This window comes from Pholcus phalangioides, unplaced genomic scaffold (genome assembly GCF_987345545.1).
Source record: "Pholcus phalangioides strain wild (caught in Gottingen) unplaced genomic scaffold, Ppha-v1.0 ptg000024l_1, whole genome shotgun sequence".
Lineage (NCBI taxonomy): Eukaryota > Metazoa > Arthropoda > Arachnida > Araneae > Pholcidae > Pholcus > Pholcus phalangioides.
Window position 1 is genome coordinate 19275078 of NW_028301616.1, and position 20182 is coordinate 19295259.

Sequence of the window (20182 nt, forward strand, 5' to 3'; positions counted from 1 at the left end):
CATTCACTCGCTGGTGACTAACTGTTATCGGTGAATTTTCCCAGCGGTGATTTTTCCCGTCGGTGAATTACGTGGCGGTAAATTTCCCGTGAATCCTATGGTACTACGTATGATCAAATGATTTTTATGCGTCATTGCTTGATTCATCGATTGTATTGCAGGCATCTTCACGTATTCCCAAGAGGTCCACAAGATCTGCCCAGGAAATTTGTTAGTGCTACTAAACATTCGTGCCCGAACCGTGATTCGCACCCAGACTTGTACAGTTGAAGGCTAGCGAGCTAACAACTTGACTTGCCTGACGACTTTGATTATGAAAAATGAATTTAACGACCCTTGATATTGGGACTAATACGTTGAGCATAGGCGTACGCAGAATTTTTTCAAGGGGAGGGGGGTTCAATATTTTTTCCTTCTCAAGGGCGAGTTTTATGTTTTTTCTGTAATATAATCTCAGCTTGGGGGGGGGGGGGGTTAGAACTCCAAACCCCCTCCCCCTTGCGTATGCCAATGACGTTGAGTGAGAAATCCTCTAAAGCGTACAGAACGAACCTTCAACTCGCAAATTACACTTTTCAACCTCGGAAAGAAATTTCTGGCGACGGCCCTGCTGCCGGGATCCACCAACACAATTCTTTCTGGAATAGGCTTTAATTGGCCAGAAATTGTTTTCGGTATTGAAAAATGTATAATTCGAGAGGTGGGGAGGTAGGGGAAGAACAAAGTGATGGAACAACAAACTTAACCATGTCGTTCCTATATACAGTGTGTCCAGGTTATAGGTACCCAAAATTAATGGTTTAAACTGAGAGCACATGCTTAGTTATGAATATATCCCGGATTATATATGCACTAAAAAAGTGGTGAAGTTTGAATGGTGAAGTGTGAAAAGAATAAGCAAATATGCACTTAGAAATGCCTAAATATGCACTTAGAAATGCCTAAATATGCACTTAGAAATGCCTAAATATGCACTTAGAATGCCTAAATATGCACTTAGAAATGCCCAAATATTCTCTTAAACTGCCAAAATATGCGTTTGAAATGCCAAAATATGCACTTGAAATGCCAAAATATGCGTTTGAAATGCCAAAATATGCACTTAAAATTGCCAAAATATGCATCAAAAACCCAAAATATGCATCAAAAATCCAAAATATGCATCAAAAATCCAAAATAATCATAAAAAATCCTGAAAAAATTTAAAAATTCCCGAAATATGTACCAAAAATAGGAAAATACGCATTAAAAATCACCATGCAAAAAAAGTATATATTTCTTAATGCATATTTTCTATTTCTTAATGCATATTTTCTATTTCTTAATGCATATTTTCTATTTCTTAATGCATATTTTCTATTTCTTAATGCATATTTTCTATTTCTTAATGCATATTTTCTATTTCTTAATGCATATTTTCTATTTCTTAATGCATATTTTCTATTCTGAAAAATTCTTTGATTTCATGCATTTATATACGTTAATGTTGAAAAATGTGAAAAAATAATGAAAAAAAATATGCAAATGCATGCATTTGGATTGAAGAATTGGATGGAAAAACTTAGAGCAATTCTATATCGACGGTGCAGCAATTTCATAACTAGAGCCCGCATTATAATGCATGCATTTGCATATAATGCGGGCTCTAGTTATGAAATTGCTGCACCGTCGTACCATAGAATTACTCTAAGTTTTTCCATCCAATTTTTCTACCAAATTAGCGTATGCTACCTTCGGGTTTGGCGGTGACATATACACTTCACTCACAATTTGAAATCTAGATGGCGACACTAATTCACGCACAACACCATGTACGCACTCAGACTGTTAGGTGCACGCAATAACACTTCCGGCACAACTCAATCGGTAGTAAATTGACAGTGGCGATAGACCGGAGTTGTGCTCGGTTTGAAAGAAAGTGAAACTATACAGCTGCTGTGGTGGTTGAGTGGTCATAGCGACGGACTCGCATGATGCGGATCCGGGTTCAAACCTCGCCGTCGTCGCAGTGGTGATCGGCTGAAGTTGGATTTCTGCTATTCCCAACTTCGAGGCTCGAATGCGAGCCGATCTCCCCGTTAAAAAGTCTCGCCGCAGAGAGCAACGGGCCTACAACGGTATAATTATTCATTCATTACACTTCACTCACTGTGATATGTGAAAAAACTCATAGTTTAAAAAAATTTATTGCAGACGGGGCAGCACTACACATAACAAGCATTACACAAAAACAAACTTCGCGGAAGATTCACTATATGTACACACACATTACAACATATACCAATTCGCTAGAAGTTCCGCAAAGGATTATGGAAGAGATGTGCATGTGTGGTTTAGTGGTAACATATACAGGGTGCATAGGTAACAAGGCGTATGGCATTTACTGGCGAACCGTTGATCCTAGAGACATACTTCCAATTAGAAAAATATCCAAATAACGTGCAGTACTCAGATACGCCATTCCTATTTCAAGGGGATGTATGGTTGTAAAAACAAAAAAAATAACTTTTTATTCAGTCCCCCGTGTGAACGAAAACCCAAGTAGAAAGTTGTTGCTCTGTCCCTCCTGATGGCAACTAAAAAAAATTCCACGTTTCTAAAGGCAATATTCGCAGAGATATTCGAATTCAAAAAACGGAGGAAAGTTGGGGGAAAAACAGCATTCAAAAATGGCTAAAACTTTGCTTACGTAATACTTGAACGGACCCTTAATAACTATACAGCCCCTTGCAACTTGAATGGCATATCTGAGTACTAAACGTTGTTTGGATACCTTTTCCAAACAAAAGTATGCCTCTACGATCAATGGTTCACCAGTAAAATGCTATACCCTCTGTTACCTATACACCCTGTATATTTCTCTGTAATAGCACATGCCCCCCTCAACATGCACAGTTTTTTATTCTGGCCGTTTCTCTGGTCAGAAAGTTCCACTAGACTGAAAAGAACTGAACTGATACCGTGGTGTGAGTACCGGGCACGGCTCGAGGCCCCCAAATCTCGTGATAACGTGATTTACTCGTGATAACGAGATTTGGTGCTATAATTTTGGAAAGGAAGCTAAGAAATTTATAAGCAAGTACATTTCAGATAATTAGGGACCCCGGGATATCGCTTTGCTTTGAGGGCCCCATGGTGCTGTGAAGACGACCCTGCCTGTATACCCTCCAAATGCTTACACACAATAGACTTTCCCAACTTCAACCATTTCAGTTGATGCGCATTTCAAAAATAAATTATTTGCGCCATCTACTGTTGACTTTAAAAACACTAATTTCTGAATTGATGCATATTTTAACAATATGTTTCTCTGTTTTACTGGATAAATTCATGTTGTAAGTTATCATTTTGATAATTTTTTTTAGAATTAAGATTAATTGTAGGAAAATTTGACGCAGTCAGTTATCGGTTAACAAATTTTTTTCTTATTATGTCACGTTGGAAAAATTTTGTTCAGTTTAGGTTTCGATATTTACGCGTACGATAATAAATTAGTTTTGTTTTTAGCGTCACCTATATGTGTTTCACTAAATATTATTTCCTAATTTCACACTTGTGAATGAATATTTGGTCTTACTTTTTTCACTTTCTATCTTTTCTGAAATCACTTTTTCAATAATTTGCGTAAAATACTTAATAATTTTGATAAGTTGTGCCCACTTATAAAATAATCGGATATAGTGAAATGTCGATTACTACGATGTTTTTCTTCTGCTTTCATGAGCCTGAACTATTCTCATAGGTTATGAATGAGCACCCTCAAACCCGGTCCAGAAACTTGTACTGTATATATATATTGAGTGACTATTATATATGACCTGTATTTACGAAACATTCCCGTAATTTTGTGGTTGTCCTAACTTTTCCATAAAATGTTCCGTTTTTCCCTCTTATTTTCAAAGAGGCTTACTGGAATTTTTGAAATGAAGAAGTAGACTATTTTCACGACTCATAAATAAATGCCTTTGACAATTTTTTGGCTGCACAATTGGCAACTTTACTTGCCTTTAACAATTATTTTTTTCGGTTTTAATTGACAATCTTCAGGCTGCGATTTACAACTTTACTTGCTTTTTAAAATGTTTTTTGGCTGTGATTAGCAACTTTGCTTGCTTTTGACAATTATTTGGCTATAATTGGTAACTTCACTCGGTTTAGACTTTTTTTTGGCTGTAATTCATTCAGTCAGGGGACTCTCGGGATATGCCTTTGCAGTTTTTAGGCTATAAAAAAATTTAAAACTTTACTTCCATTTGACTTTTTTTTATGGTGATTTTCGGTATCTCGTATAGATCCCGGTGGGGCGCATTTGGCCCGCGAGGTGATGAGGTTGTGCACCTCTGTTCTATATAGATCATTTTTCTAGTCGCTCACACATTCTCTAAGCCTCAGGCAAGGATGCTCAACCAGAGTGCGGTCCACTTCATTGGTTTGGAAACGTGTCGCGGGCCACTTGAGTTATCTGGAAATGTGCCGCGAATCACTCGGGCGATCTGAAAGTGTGACGCGGGCAATTTAAGTTTAATTAATTATTAATTAATTATTTTAGGCAAAATTTAATTGATCTGCATATGTGCCGTAAACAACTTAAATAATCTGGAAATACGCCGTGAGCTACTGAAGTTACCCGGAAATGTTGATCTAGAAATGCAACGGGCCAGCCACATCAGATGACTCCAAGGGTCACATTTATCCGAGGACCATTGAGCATATTTCTGTCTCTAGAGTCATTCTTTTCAGCCACTTCATTGGGAAATTTGCTTGTTGTGGCCTATGTGTTTGTATTTTGATTGCTCACTGAACTTGTCCACGCAGACCTAGTTTTCCTACCGTACTCACATATTCTACTCTAATTTCCTTGACCACTCATATCTGAAATTTGCCTCCCATCCGACATTGCCACCCGGGCTGTAGCAGCACCACCTATAGCACAAGGCCTCCGCACGAAGCTTGTGACGTCAATGGAGAAGGTCATCTCTCCTATTGCCATTGGATATACTGCAAAAAAAAAGGTAAAGATATCACATGCGTCTGCCTGCTATATCCAATGGCAATAGGCGAAACGGCCTTCTTCAGTGACGTCACGAGCTGCGTGCGGAGGCCTTGTTGTATAGGTGGTGTTGGCTGTAGCCCTTATCCCCTCTGCACAAATGCACCTCCATTCCCCCCCCCCATCTCTGAAAAAAAAAGTAAGAAGCCGATAATATCTTAGAAATTTCTCAAAGACGGACCAAACAACGACGCAGCCTATGCGTCTCCTACCAATAAAATACACAATCTTTTGGACCTGAGTTGGAACTTATGTTTCCTGTTGCAGGAAAATAGAAATAAATAAATATTATTATTTAACACACAAATATATATATATATATATATATATATATATATATATATATATATATATATATATATAAAGGCGTATGTGCACGCATGTTAGAGAAACGGAAGCCGTTGCCCATATCTTAGTTGGGCATCTATAAATTTCATTCATGGACTCAGTCGCAGCAGCTGTGATCCGTAACTTAATCATGCAGCCCTGTCACACGTACATATCTGTTCGACTCGATTTCAATGTGTCTTTATTTTTTTTCATTATGAAGGAGTGGGGGGGGGGTTGAGTTTAATGAATAAACGCGTCATAGATGCTAGTAGTAGTAGTAGTAGTCCGGAGGAAGGACAACCAGCTGTCAAGGGAACCACATATAAATCCCTTGGCTATCTTCAAAATCTCCTCGAGCAACAGCCAACAGCAGCAGCAGCAGCAACAACTCTCTCTCTAGCTCTCTCTGTCTGGGTCTCCTTTATTTTTTCAGCAAAACAAGAGCCTCAAAGTATTGTTGATTAAGAAGAAAAAAAACCTCACCAAGAGATATCTATTGGGTTTTGCTTCTTTGTTTTGTTTTTAATGTCTTCCAGTGGCGTATTGATGATGATGGTGATGATGTTCTTCAAGGTCAGCGGAACGAGGAAACTTTTTCTTGATTTGGATGCATTTTTCTTTCCGTTATTAATTTAACTGATAAATTTATTGATCTTGCCTTCTCCCTCCCCTTTTTTCCTTGGTTTTATGACAATGATGATGATTATAATGATAATGGGACATCTTGGGTTCGTAGACAAAGAAGTGGGACCGATATGGGTGGAGGAGAAAGACGAAGAAATTTAAACACGGTCCACGCCGCTGAATGCGATTACAACGGGATTCAGAGTTTCTGATAGCAATAAGCGAATGATAACTATATCCGAAAAGTCCCGTTAGCAAGTACAGTGACCATACATCCCTCTTGATTGAATGGGACGTATGGTAAGTGGATATTGGTAAAAAAGGGGGTCAACTCTGTTTTTCTTTCCCACATAATTAGTTGCAAAATTTTCGATATTATCCTTTTTATTATTATTCTATTTTAAAACGGGACTTTTTTTTCCTCCGAGCTAAAAACTTGCATCTTTGTTATTCAGCCATTGTGAGGCGTCCAACATCACAAATTAAGATACTTTGTTCAAAGTGGGAGAGACCGAAGCTAGTTGGGGGGCAATAGTTAACGGTTTTTATTTTTGGGGGCAAGTGTGGTTTTAATTACGACAATTTTTATTGTGTCTACGGAAAATACATTTATGAGACTACATTATGATATTTTTTTAACTCCTGAATACCCTAGTCAGATGTTGAGAGAGTGCTTGCAAGTCATCAAGTCAAGTTGGCCAACCAGCTCCACCAGCGGGGTAGGTTAGCACACAACTTCTGTGATGAGAGAGAGGCGAGACGATAAACCTAGAGGCGATAAACCTATGCCAAAGAAACCTTTTTTTTTTTTTCAATGTTTTACTTCGAAGAATATTTTCACAAGCAACAGATTGAACAAACAACAGTAGTCGTCTCAGCAGTCTCAGTCGTTGTAAATTTCGTCGGGAAAAAAAATTATTTGGTTAAGCCTTAGCTTCAGACTGTGCAAAAAATTGATAACATTATCCGAAGTCCCGATAACTGTGATCGAATTTTTTCCCCATGTTATGATAATGGTCCGTTGCATATTTTGCGAAAGTGGTAATAATACCTGAATTATAACATTATATGGTATTCTAATAAGCGGCGTCGACTGTAGTTGCTTTCATGGTGCATTTGGGATCAGACTTTTCTGATTTCGGAGTCTTTTTTTAGTCGAAGTTGCCTAATTGTTAGCAGCAGCTTATCAGGATTTTCTTAGGTAGAGGAGGCTAAGCGTTTAATTTTTTTCCCAAATGATGGTTCTTTGTTTTTTACTGCAAAAAACCACATATTCTCGGCTCAAGAAGAGGGAGGGATTTGAAAACAATTACCCTTCCTTTACGTACGCCATTCCGCAGAGTTCTGCTGATGTGAAACCAGCTTTAGAGAACCCGTGGGTCGAAAATATAGCCGTTGGGGCTTATTGTATGAGTCGTATGATCTCCTTGCAAATCCATTTTTTTTCGCCACTGGTTTTCGTTACGGAGAAAATTTCTGTGTGAAGAGAAATGAGCCAATTTTATTAATCGACATTTTTTACATGGGAAAAAACCTTAATTTTTATGAATTTCACCTAATTACTATTTTACCTGGTGGTATGTTATTGCACAAACGATCGGACGTAGTGACTTTTTACTGTACTGTTATCTTCTTAGAGATGTTTCTTCCATTCCATTTTTTTCTACACTAATTAAAAAAACAATTTACAGCCATGTTTTGTAAAGGAGATTGTATAGGTCATCAGAAAAAAATTTTGAGCCCCTGATATACAGGGTGCAAAGTAAAGTTCTTTTGGACTGAAACCTGCTTTTGTATTCGTGTATAAGCCAGTCTCCCCCCCCCCCCCACCCTCCCCCAATATAGGAACAAATTTTTTAGCGCAAAAATTCGGCTTATACGCGAGTACATACGGTAGCTACGTGCGAACAGAGAGCTACAGTTATGCAGCTTAGATAATGATACATTGACATTGAGAGATGGACTGGTATATAACACCCCGCTAGACATCTCTAAGAAGATAACAGTACAGTAAAAAGTCACTACGCCCGATCATATATTTTCATAAAAATTAATCTTTCCCCATGTAAAAAATATCGATTAATAAAATTGGCTCATTTCTCTTCACACAGAAATTTTCTCCGTTACGTATAGATAAAAATTCACCGAAATATCGGTGATTAAAGTCCTAAAGTTGCAAAACTCGCCACACAAGTGCCCCCCATCCAGATTTTTTTTTTACAGAAAGTGAAAAAACTTTTGTGGAGTGTACTTTTTCAGCTGACCGCTTGTTAAAATGTTAATGTTATGCCGTTAAAATGTTAAATTTCAAGCGGTCAGCTCGAAAAATACATCTACAAGATGTTTCTTTTCCACTTTCTGTAAAAAAAATCTGGATGGGACACTTGTGACGAGTTTTGCAACTGGACGACTCAAATGTTTGCTACTTTTTAAGCGCTAAACCGACTGGCTTGCGGGCCACATTTCGCCAAGGGCATATTAACAAATGTTTCACTGCATCCGATTATTTCATAATTGGGCACGACATATCAAAATTATTAGTAATTCTGTAAAATTAGTAATTTCCGTAAATTATAAACAAATTTATTTTTAGGTTAAAAGAAATTATAGAAAGTGTAAAATCTCAGAAAGTATCTAGAAATCAGTCCACAAAAATAGACGACGCTGAAAAAAACGAAACTAATTTATCTTGACACGCCCAACTGTTGGAATTTAAATTGTATTGAAACGAACTTCGTGTACTCAAACGATGATGAGCTTACATGGCATGATTACTTACATTAGCATATCTCGGACCTTTGCTTTAGTTTAAATCTTCCATAAATTTCAATTTTTTTTCCCTTAGAAATAACATAAATGGCTACTTAAAACTGCGGAATGCGAGAATTTTGTGCCGAGTCCCGCACTCAGGGCGATTTCTGCGGCTTACGAAAGGGTTTGCTCTCTTATAAGTAAGGCTATTTAAATTTTATTTTCAATAACCAAACTTCGACGAGAACAAAATAAAAATATATTAACCGATTTTGGATTGCAACAAATTTTACTACAATTAAGCTAAAATGTACTGCATTTTATTAAAATAATAACTTACGACAAATAATTTTCCAACTGTGCAGATAAACATATTACCAAAATATGCATCAATTGATGAATTTGTGTCGTAATTCAACAACAGATGACGCTAATGAAAAGGAAATTTTTAGCATTTTCGCCCAAAAGGTGATCATCTGAAGTGAGAGCTCGTGTGATCTCAATTTTTTCCCCATCCCATCATTAAAATGTCCCTAAAGTTTCATAGCGTTCTCATGGGTAGCAAAGACTGCAGACAGTTCAGAACACAGAACAACGCACTGAAGCAGGTGGCAGCACTTCTTTAACACGAAACAGGCGTAAATTACATCATAAATACGTCAGAACCACATATTGCACGCACATAACACTTTCCAGCATGCAGTTCCACAGTTCATAACAAATTCTCTCGGAGGAATGTTTGCGAGGTGTATGTACGGTATTAGATAGATAGAACCCCACACATGCACCTTGTCCATATTCCTCTGCGGACTTCTAACGAATTGGTACATGTTAGAACAGTGATTCTCAACGTGGGCGTTAACGTCCCCTGGGGGCGATGGAATCTTCCGGCGGGCGGTAGAAGATACGGGTATAACATAGGATCCTATGGGTTAGATTGCGTTGGAGGGCGATTGGAGAAAAAAACTTTTGAAGAAGGGGTCGATCGTGTATGTGTGTGTGGGACGAAAATAGTTGGGAAACTCTGTGTTAGAATGTGCGCGTACGTACTTTGAAACTTACGTGAAGTTTGCTTCTGTGTAATGCATGTTTTGTGTCTTGTTAAGAGATACTAACCCCCATAGTGCTGCCGTCTGCCATCAATGTTTCTAACTATGATTGAATAATTGTACCGTTGTAGAGGCCTGTTGCTCTCCTTGTCAAGATGGTAGATCGGCTCGCATTCGCGACTCGAAGATATTCGAACTTACTGTTGCACATCCACGGCACACTTAAATTGAGGTTTTGAAAATTACACTTTTAATTATTTAATTATTAACAATAATTATTAATCATGAATTAATTGCTGTCGTTTCTTAATTATTTATTAACCACAAAGCAATTTATTTCTGTTTACAATTTGACAGATTGAAATTCCTGAAACAAAACTTAATTAGATATTTGAGTTTGACAAATTTGTAGAATATACTATATTTTCTTTTTTTTTGGGTGGGAATACTCTTAAAGTTTCTTCCAAAGATTCCAACTATAATCGTTTTTTATTTTTAATATTGTTCATTGCAGAAAAACTGGTTTCATACAAATTTTTAATTACTATTTCAAAATCCAAAAACAAATGTTTATCGCATCAATGTTGATCGATTTCCAAATTTAAATCTGTTATATTCATCCAAGAAAATCAAAGTCTGTTACCTATTTTTTAATGGTTTACTTGGGATCTTTTGTCGTTTCTCTCACAATTTATTTTTACTGTGACGGCTTCTCTCTTTTTTTTTCTCTGCAATATTTTAATTCGCTGATGTTCGCACGCGTCAAACCAACAGTTCCCAAACTTTCAGACTCGAGGAGCCCCTTTTTAACCCATTATATATGCTAAAACTCCAATATTTAACTTTTCAAAAAACAATTTATCAATACAAGAATCAAATATCAAAGAAAAAACTATGTTTGGGAAAAAAGTTTTATTAAATTAAAATTATTAATTCATTTATCGTTATTTATTTTAAAAAAATGTAGAATATTTTTATTAAGTGTTTGTAGCAGTCGGTGTGAAATTTAGGTGCAGCAATGAAACTGAAAACTCCACTGCTTAATTAGGAATTAACCTACGGTGGTATATTATTGATATGTGATAAGGTTTGTGATTAAAATATGTATAGAAGATCTGGAGAATCTATAGACTTCTCTCTTTCTAATCCCTAGATACAGTGAAGAAAAACAGCTGTTCTCTCTCCAGATGTTGTGCATAGAAAAAATTCCAGAAAAATACAGGAAGCTGAACTTAGTTATAACTGCACTAAGTGGGCAATAGGGTTCCCCTGATAAAAAAAACAAATATAGAATATATTTTTTGTATATAGCCTTGAATTCTATGCCCTAATTCGGTATTAGTGTGTGTCGTGGCTCCTAGAGGCGTCGTCAACCTTTGTCAGGGGCGTCACTGCGAGCTGGAGATATTCATTTGTATGCCCTAATTATACAAATACAAATACAACGCCACAACAGGCAAATTGCCCAACGAGGTGGCTGACTTAAGAACATCATGGATCCCCGAGCCATTTTTTGGAGGCCCTACCTATTACTGCTACACCACACATGCACCCCCCCCCCGCGGAACCCTCAACGAATCGGTACATGCGGGAATGTGCGTGTACGTGTAGTGAAACCTGACGTGAAGTTTTTTTTGTTCCTCTGTAATGCTTGTTATGTGTAGTGCTACCATCTGCCACCAGTTTTTCTAACTATGAGTGAAGTGTTATGATTGAATGATTTATCGTTGTAGGACTGTTGCTCTCTGTGGCGAGACTTTTTAACGGGGAGATCGGCTCGCATTTGCGCCTTGAAGTTGGGAACCACAGGAAACCAACTTCAGCCGACCACCACTGTGGGGTTCGAACCCGGATCCTCGCATCACATGTCCGTCACTATAACCACTCGACCACCACAGCGGCAAACTGTAAAGTTGTTATTTTTGTAAGTGAAAATATCCACTAAACTATTATCGAGAGCCGAGAGTCATAAACCATGAAATAAGCAAGAGAACCGTGGTCGTCGAAAGTTTGAGAACCACTGCCCCAATTGCTGATTCAATATAATAATAGATGTTGTACCGACATAAATATCGTTGTATTTGAAATTTGAATAGGAAAAGTGAAAAGTCTAGAGCTTGCAAGTTTTTTTTTTACCAAAACTAATTAAATCTATGGAAGAATACAAATACGTACATTATTAAGCAACATCATGTGCTAGTCAGAAACATAACATAATAAATGCATCCATCAATTGCTCAAAAAAAAAATCTTGTCAATAAAATATGTTTTCCATTTAGTTGATCCTGAAGGACCCTTTGGTTGTACATCGAGTGTGAATCGAGAAACCTGCACCATATGATACCGAGTTTGCCACCAGACGCTCATTTTAAAGAGTGGGCGAAAGCTCTCATGAATACTAAAAGCATTTTACAGAGGAAAAATGTTAATCCATGACGTTAATTCGGGCTCAACGGCCTTTCATGTTACATAAACACAGGTTATTTTTGGTGTTTATATTTTTCGCTTGTAGTTCGCGTTTGCAGTTTATTCATTAATACTGAATTAAATTTGAGAGATTAGGTGAAAAAAATAGATAGGTGATATGAAAATATGCATTCTTAATGATTAACAAGATTTGTTTTAATTAATAAGCAGCCAGTTAATTTAAATTTAAAAAAAGTACGATTTAAATTTAAAAAATCAGATTTTTTTAAATCATGATTTTTTTCATACCCGGTATTGGAGTCTCTTATAAAAAATCTTTTCTTTTTACTTACTAAATTTAATGATTAATTTCATTTTACTGGAGTGGCCACGAAGCCCCGAGGGCTCAACTGCTGTGAACCACCGCCTTAAACAATGGAATTTCTCACCCAATCCGGAGAAAATACTCGTATATGCCGGCTGTAGGTGCATAAAAATACTTTTTTCCGGGATTCTACGCAGTAACTCGAACTTTTGAAAAACTTGTCTAATAAAGACCTCGTCGACTTTACACCTACTGTAGCTCAAAACTTTTCTATTGTATTTTTTATTTTGACCTTTTCTCTCCAACAAATTTTATAGTCTCCTCTACGTTTTGTTTTAAAATTCAGACCCTTTTGACACTTCTTTTTGTAAGAAACCGTGTGTAATAACATTCTTCCGGGAGAACAGCAACCTTCAATTTTCCCCCGCAGAAAGTAGTCGCAAGGAGTGAAATCGGGTGGGTATGGAGCCCAATCCATGCCTGTTCCAATAAATGTGGGAGCAATTCAATGCAATGACTCTATATTCTCGAAGTGCTCCTAAAGAATAGCAAAAAACCGTTGTGGTACGTTTTGGTTGGGCTCCATCTTGCCCACGAAGTGCCTAGCCGATTTTCCAACACAGGCAACATATTGTTCCAAAACTGCAACGTACCGTTCAGTAATGATCGTTTGCGCCCTCTCTGTGCTGCGAAAGGTGCACATTTTGAATTGATTGTGATGCGATTGCACCGACTGCTTGCGAAGGACAGTTTTAAAACCTATTTCTCTCTGACTCCGTACTGCGACTTTAGTGTGCAGCGCCGCTACCAGCTAAATTTGTAACTAATTTTGAAACTGTGCATCAGATTTTTACGGCTGTTTCAAGTATATTTACAGTCGAATCCCGTTTTAACGTATACCGTTATAGCGAAATTCTCGTTTTAACGAACACTTTTTTAATCCTCCAAATAAGTTTACATAGGAACAATGCTAGGTAACCTGGAATTCTTTTATAACGAAATTTCGTTTTAACGAAGTGATTCCTCCGGTCTCTTGGCGTTCGTTATGACGGGATTCGACTGTATATATAAACACACCACTTGTTTTATTCTATCGATATCCATTTCCGAGTTATTTCACCTTAAAATCAGAGAGTCCTTTGTGAGACACCGTGTACATATAATAAATATGTCTCGTATAGTGTCTCAATTATTGTTTGGGCATTCAACTTTAATCTTCTTACAAAAAAAAAGTTTATTTAATTTTCTATGAAGTTTTGTGCGGCGCACCGGTTGCAAAACCTTGTATACAAGAAGCATTTGTCGGACGAAACTGTTGACGTACGCAAGAGGGGGGGGGGGGGGTTTGGGCTCAAAAACAAGCCAAGATTATTGTGGGGGTTTTTCCTTCCGATAAAAAAGCACCCCCCCTCCCCCACCTCGAGTAAACCTTGCTTACGCTACTGAGGTCGAACCAATTACGCAAGTGCAGTAAAACCTCTATTTTACAGACACCGTCGGGAGAAAAAATTTCGTCCGTAAAAGAGGGGTGACCGTTAATGAGATGCATACTACTTTTATTACACAGGGGAAAACTAATTACATTATTTAGCCGTAAAAGGGGGGGGGGGGGTGAACTCATCTGAGGGGTGTCCGTTAAGAGGGGTTTCGCTGTATTCAGTACAACGGGGGACTCAATTAATTGATTTACCACTGCTGTAAATCGAGTGTCATCGAGCTTTGTGGATCCAAATTATTTAATCGATCTGTGAAATGGTCAGCTATCAAGCAGCTTGTCTGAAGTGAAACAAACTCAAACAGGTTTAAAAAAACTAGTAATAATAATATTCTTCGCCCAATTTTTTTTTTTTTTTTTATTCTTCTGGGCCTGTTGGCAACGGTTGGTTGGTCAAGCATTCCGGGGTTAAAGTGATAGGCGTTATAGGCCAATTCACAATCGGCATTTTCTTCATTTTACGTTTAACGCGCTATCTCCTCACATAGTTTTTATGGGCGTATGAGTATCTTATCTCTGCCGCACGTTCTCGCTCACAGCATCTGGGACGAGGATCATTCCCGTTGTCGAGATTCCTGTTGCCCAGTATCCTGAAACAAGGGTCATTGTAATCTCTTCAAATTAAAACCGTAAGGCCTCTACCAAAATGATTGATTCATTTTCTAGAAGAGCTATTTATCTTTCAAATTTTATAGGTCTTTCTCGTTCAGGGCGACCCATGGCTCACCCCTGAAGCTTATCATTGTTCCAATTTCTAAAAAACACATTGGAACTCAACTTCCAGCAGAGGCGCCGACATGAAGAAAACATCGAGGGACTGAAAATCACCATTCGTCCCGTATATACGGGATGCAAGCCCGTACGCAGGGGGCGGAATGGTGCGTTGGATATTGTATATCATGAAATATTGGAGGAGGGCTCAGACCTCCTCACAACTTTTTTTTTTATTCGGGGCGGGGGATCGCGGATAGCCTCAGCCCGCGGGTTCCACCGCCTATGATTGTCATTATCTCTGTAATAAAGAAAATGTCTTCCATGCTTTCCCCTTCCTACTCATGCGTCGTGTAAATTTTGCTGACAACTTAAAAATTTAAAAAAAATATATTGAATTTTTTTTATAAACTCCATTAATATACTAACGAGATGTAGTGGCGCAGAATAAATTAAGATTTAAAAAAATTAGTTCGTGAGTTTTGAGAAATTGAATGTTCGAGAAAAAAGCAAAATATTCCTACCTGTCTGTTGGAAATTACTGTAATTTTGTGAGTTATTATTATTTATTTATTTTTGTCGTCGTCACAATTTTTGTGTGAGCTTATTTTATTCTGCGCCACTATTATAGCTATTCCAGCACATAAATCAATGAAATTACTCAATATCAATGAAATTTATATCGAAATGTTGATTTTTTTTTTGATTTTTTTGGTTTCTTGGGATTTCGGTGGTCTGCTGTTAGGATTTTGGCATTGTCGGCAATTAGGAATTTTTCGATACTTCGTTGCCTACGGTTAGGATTTAGGCACTGTCAGGATTTTTCAGTAGCCTACTGTTGTGATTTAGGCACTGTTGGGATTTCAGTAGCCTATTGTTGGGATTTGGACGTTCTCGGGATCCCGATATTGTCGAGATTCGTAGTCTACTGTTAGGATTAGAGCATCGTCAAGGTTTCAGCAGTCTACTGTTAGGATTAGAGCATCGTCAAGGTTTCAGCAGTCTACTGTTAGGATTAGAGCATCGTCAAGGTTTCAGCAGTCTACTGTTAGGATTTTGACATTTTTTCAAGATTCTTGCCATTGTCGAGATTTCGGGAGCCTACTGTTGGGATTGAGGCATTGTCAGGATTTCGGTAGCCCACTGTTGAGATTTGGGCATTGTCGAGATTTCGGTATTGTTGAGATTTGGGCATTGTCGAGATTTCGGTATTGTTGAGATTTGGGCATTGTCGAGATTTCGGTATTGTTGAGATTTGGGCATTGTCGAGATTTCGGTATTGTTGAGATTTGGGCATTGTCGAGATTTCGGTATTGTTGAGATTTGTAGTCTACTGTTAGAATTACGGCATCGTCAAGATTTCATCGGTGTACTGTTAGGATTTAAGCATTTTTTCAAGATTTTGCCATTGCTGAGATTTCGGGAGCTTAGGAATACTGTTGGGATTTACGCATTGTCGGGATTTAAGCATTTTCGGGATTCAGGCACTGTCGGGATTCCGGTGTTGTCGAGATTTGTAGTCACTGATTTCATTGCATGTGTGATAGTCTTTTGGCCCACCTTGTATTTATTTTCATTTGTCCATTGTAGAGGAACTTACACAACAGATGATGAATCATTTCATGTGTTGACAACCCCGTTAGGAAAAAAAAATCTCTGTGACACTACAACCTGCAATTGTTCCAATAGATGGTTACATTTACGGTTTTCCGACTTCGAGGCGCGAATGGGAGCTGGTCTCCCATTCCTTCGATACTGATCCTAAAGCATAGAAGAATAAAAAAGTGTCTATTTCACATATAAATAGAACTTTACATACCAGCAATTACAATTTTTTTCTTCTCTAGACATGGTCATCTTAATGCAAGGCGGGAGGAGCGCAACTGGGGAGGGGGGCAAAGGGAGCAACTGCGGGCCCGCAAAATTTAGTGGGTGGCCTATTTTAGGTGGGAACAAAAAACCGTTCAAAATGATCGAATTTTAGTGGTGGAGTTAGCAAAATCGCGTTTGCCCCCCTCCCCTTCTTTACAGAAATCGTAGTTACGGCCCTGTCTTAATGATTTCGGGGTCAATTTAAGAAAGTCTCCTGTTTTTTATCTAAAAAAAGACTAGAGGGATGGCAGTCGACATGCAAAAAAGACAGTCCTCGTAGTTACAGAATATGCAAAAATTACAGAACAAAGATTAAAAGAATTATTTTAGAAGAATTAATGAAAGAATGCGGAACATAAATGCAAGAAGTTATTTCAAAATAAAATAAAAAAATTCAGAAATGATGATGAAATGAGAGTTGATGGAGGAAATGATGGAAATTCGATAGATGAAAGAATTATGCAGTGAATCCCTCTTATAATGTTTTTCAAAAAACCGTCCTGAAAAAAAACATTGTAAGCAGTAGAACGCTTTAAACTGGAAATGTCAATGAGGATTATATATAACATTAACGAGAATTAGTTATAGTTGGGACCACGAAAATGAGTCTTACTATGATGGAAAACCGTTTAAGTGGGAATGTTATAAGCGGGGTCGACTGTATTTTAGAAGAAATGGAAATTCAGGTTTGGAGGAAGAAATAATTTTTCAGAATTGATGAAAGAAATAATTTTAGAATTGGCGAAAGAAATGATTTCAGAATTGATGGAAGAAATGATTTCAGAATTGGTGAAAGAAATGATTTCAGAATTGGTGAAAGAAATGATTTCAGAATTGGTGAAAGAAATTATTTAAGAATTGGTGAAAGAAATTATTTCAGAATTGATGTAAGAAATTATTTCAGAATTGATGGAAGAAATGATTTCAAAATTGGTGAAAGAAATTATTTAAGAATTGGTGAAAGAAATTATTTCAGAATTGATGGAAGAAATGATTTCAAAATTGGTGAGAGAAACTATTTAAGAATTGGTGAAAGAAATTATTTAAGAATTGGTGAAAGAAATTATTTCAGAATTGATGTAAGAAATTATTTCAGAATTGATGTAAGAAATGATTTCAGAATTGGTGAAAGAAATGATTTCAGAATTGGTGAAAGAAATGATTTAAGAATTGGTGAAAGAAATGATTTAAGAATTGGTGAAAGAAATTATTTCAGAATTGATGTAGGAAATGATTTCAGAATTGATGGAAGAAATGATTTCAGAATTGATGAAAGAAATACATAGTCTCAGAATTACTCATAATTTAGAATGACTGGAAGTCTTCAATAAATGTGGCCAAGCCCGTCTGGCCCCCTCGTTAAGATCTTACTGTCTTTAGGTATAGCATCTAAATCCGAACGGCATATACTCCATATTTTTCGGTTACTCCATCGGCTTAATCTGAAACTGTCATACCTCCAACGTTTATTTTCTTAGATTCGATGGACCTGGAATGTTTCTTAATTGAATGAAATGAACTTAATGAACTGTAATGAACTTAATTGGTACGGTTGGTGGGTTTTTTTTTTCAGTCGGTGAAAATCTCCAGTGAATATCTAATTAATGTTGCGTGACAACGTACTCCATGTTCCGCGAGAACTTGCCTCGTATATGGTGTTGGTTGTAACACTCGACAAGAGAAATTTTTAAAAATTTATATTTCATAGAAAGAGTGATTTTTTTTATTCGCAAAAAAGCTCTAGCACATGCCAATTGTGCAAACTTGATGCAGATATATCATGTATTGTTGGATTGGTTTGAATTACATACCCGAAATTAATTGAAATGCAAAAAGTGTGACAATTATCCCAGGTCTCCCCTACCCTTGAGATATTTTTTCGTCTTTTTGAATTCAAGAAACATGAACCGGTCAAAAAAAAATCACGTGCTTTTCTGCAGAATGTTAATTCTCACCTGTAATAGTCCTCCTTGCAGTAAATATTTCCGTCGCGTGCGAAGCACGTGAGTTCGGAGTCGAGGGGCACGTGGCACTCCTTGCATGTGAGGCACCGCGCGTGCCATTGCCTGTCGACGGCGAGCAGGTAGTAGCGATCCGATATCTTCAGCCCGCACCCGGCGCACAGGTGCGGTTTCGGGGGCTCGTAATCCCCTATACTGATGACTGGCATGACGGGGCCGCGCTTCGGGGGCGAGTCGTCACTCCGGGTCCCTGTCGGGTCGTCCCCCTCGAGGGTCCCGCCGCTGCCGCCACCACCACTTCTTCCCGTTAGGGAGACTATGTTCTTGAGCACACCTGGTCTAGCTCCTATGTTTGAAAAAGTTCTTTCCCCTCTCTCTCTCTCTCTCTTTGTACACACCTAACACACTAGAAGAACAATAATGATAATTCACCAGCACATCAGGGACGAATCATCCCTTCACGGAAATAATCCACGTCTCGTAAGTCACGAAAACGTCAACTTCTCGATGATGTTTTCGGTGCGGACTTGCATCTTAGGTCTTTCATCGCTTTTCAACACACGAACACGAGTCACTATTAAAATATTCACACGTAAATTTCATGCGACCATGAGTGGCGTCAATCACAAAATTACACATAAAAGGCATCCTTCAGCGGACAAAAAAAAAAATTATCAAACGCACAATTCACACGGAAAGTCTCTCTATCATCACTGCCATATAATTCTCACTGATCACTACAGTGATCGAAAAAATAATAACTAATAATTATCAACAAAACAAAACCACCGATAACGTCCCATACGCCGTGTATATGCGTTTCACTTCTCTCTCATCTTCTTTCTGGAGCGAAAAAAAAAAAACTTCCAGATGAGAGAGAGAGAGGAAAAGACACGGCACACACACACACACACACACGATTCCGAAGTACGAAGCCGCGCCCAAGAATACCTACCGACCAATGACGTGACACAAAAGGCGTGGCTTATGGGGATTTGATTGACGTGCAGCGACATCATCCACGGCACATGACTGGCACGTGGTGGGAGGGGGAGGAGATAAAACCCGCTGAGTGGGTGGGACGATGACCAAATATGTGAGGAAAAAATTCCAGAAAGAGCAAAAAAAATTCCTTTTTTTTTCAATTTTTATGAAAAAATTCAAGGGAGGAGCCGTCATATATATTGAAAAAAAATTCTATTTTTTTCTTCTCTCTGAATCTTTCAAGAATTTTAATTGCTCTCAAAAGGGAAGAAAAATTTTTTTTTCTTCCTTCAAAGAAAGAAAATGTCCCCCCCTTTTTTTTTTCTTCTCATTTTTTTTTCCAGGAGAATTTCTCCAAATTAATTACTCAATTAAAAATTGTGGCCTCAAAAGTTTTTTTTTATATTCAATTTCTATGGTAGGGGGAAAACTTAATGAATTTTTTTATACCTATAAATATTTTTGATAGAAATTCTCAATCAAATAAATCCATTAGAAATACCGTTTTTTTTCAGTATAAAAAGTGATTCTTTTTCTTAAATTATATAAACATGGTGTATGCGGAAGATTCACCGACAACAATTCACCCCCTAAGAAAAAATTCACCGGCAAACAAGCAATTCA

At 37.7% G+C, this 20182-nt stretch overlaps 1 protein-coding gene across 1 annotated transcript in view; it reads right to left on the bottom strand.

Annotated features, from left to right (window-relative positions):
- The window catches only part of LOC149068910 (LIM/homeobox protein Lhx9-like), a 60257-nt gene extending 40833 nt beyond the window's left edge, over positions 1–19424 (bottom strand). Inside the window, exon 1 of the mRNA XM_089250957.1 lies at positions 18569–19424. Coding sequence (XP_089107083.1) covers positions 18569–18783 — 215 coding nt within the window. The 5' untranslated portion in view covers positions 18784–19424. The remainder of the gene's footprint in view (positions 1–18568) is intronic.
- Between the last annotated feature and the right edge of the window lie 758 nt (positions 19425–20182).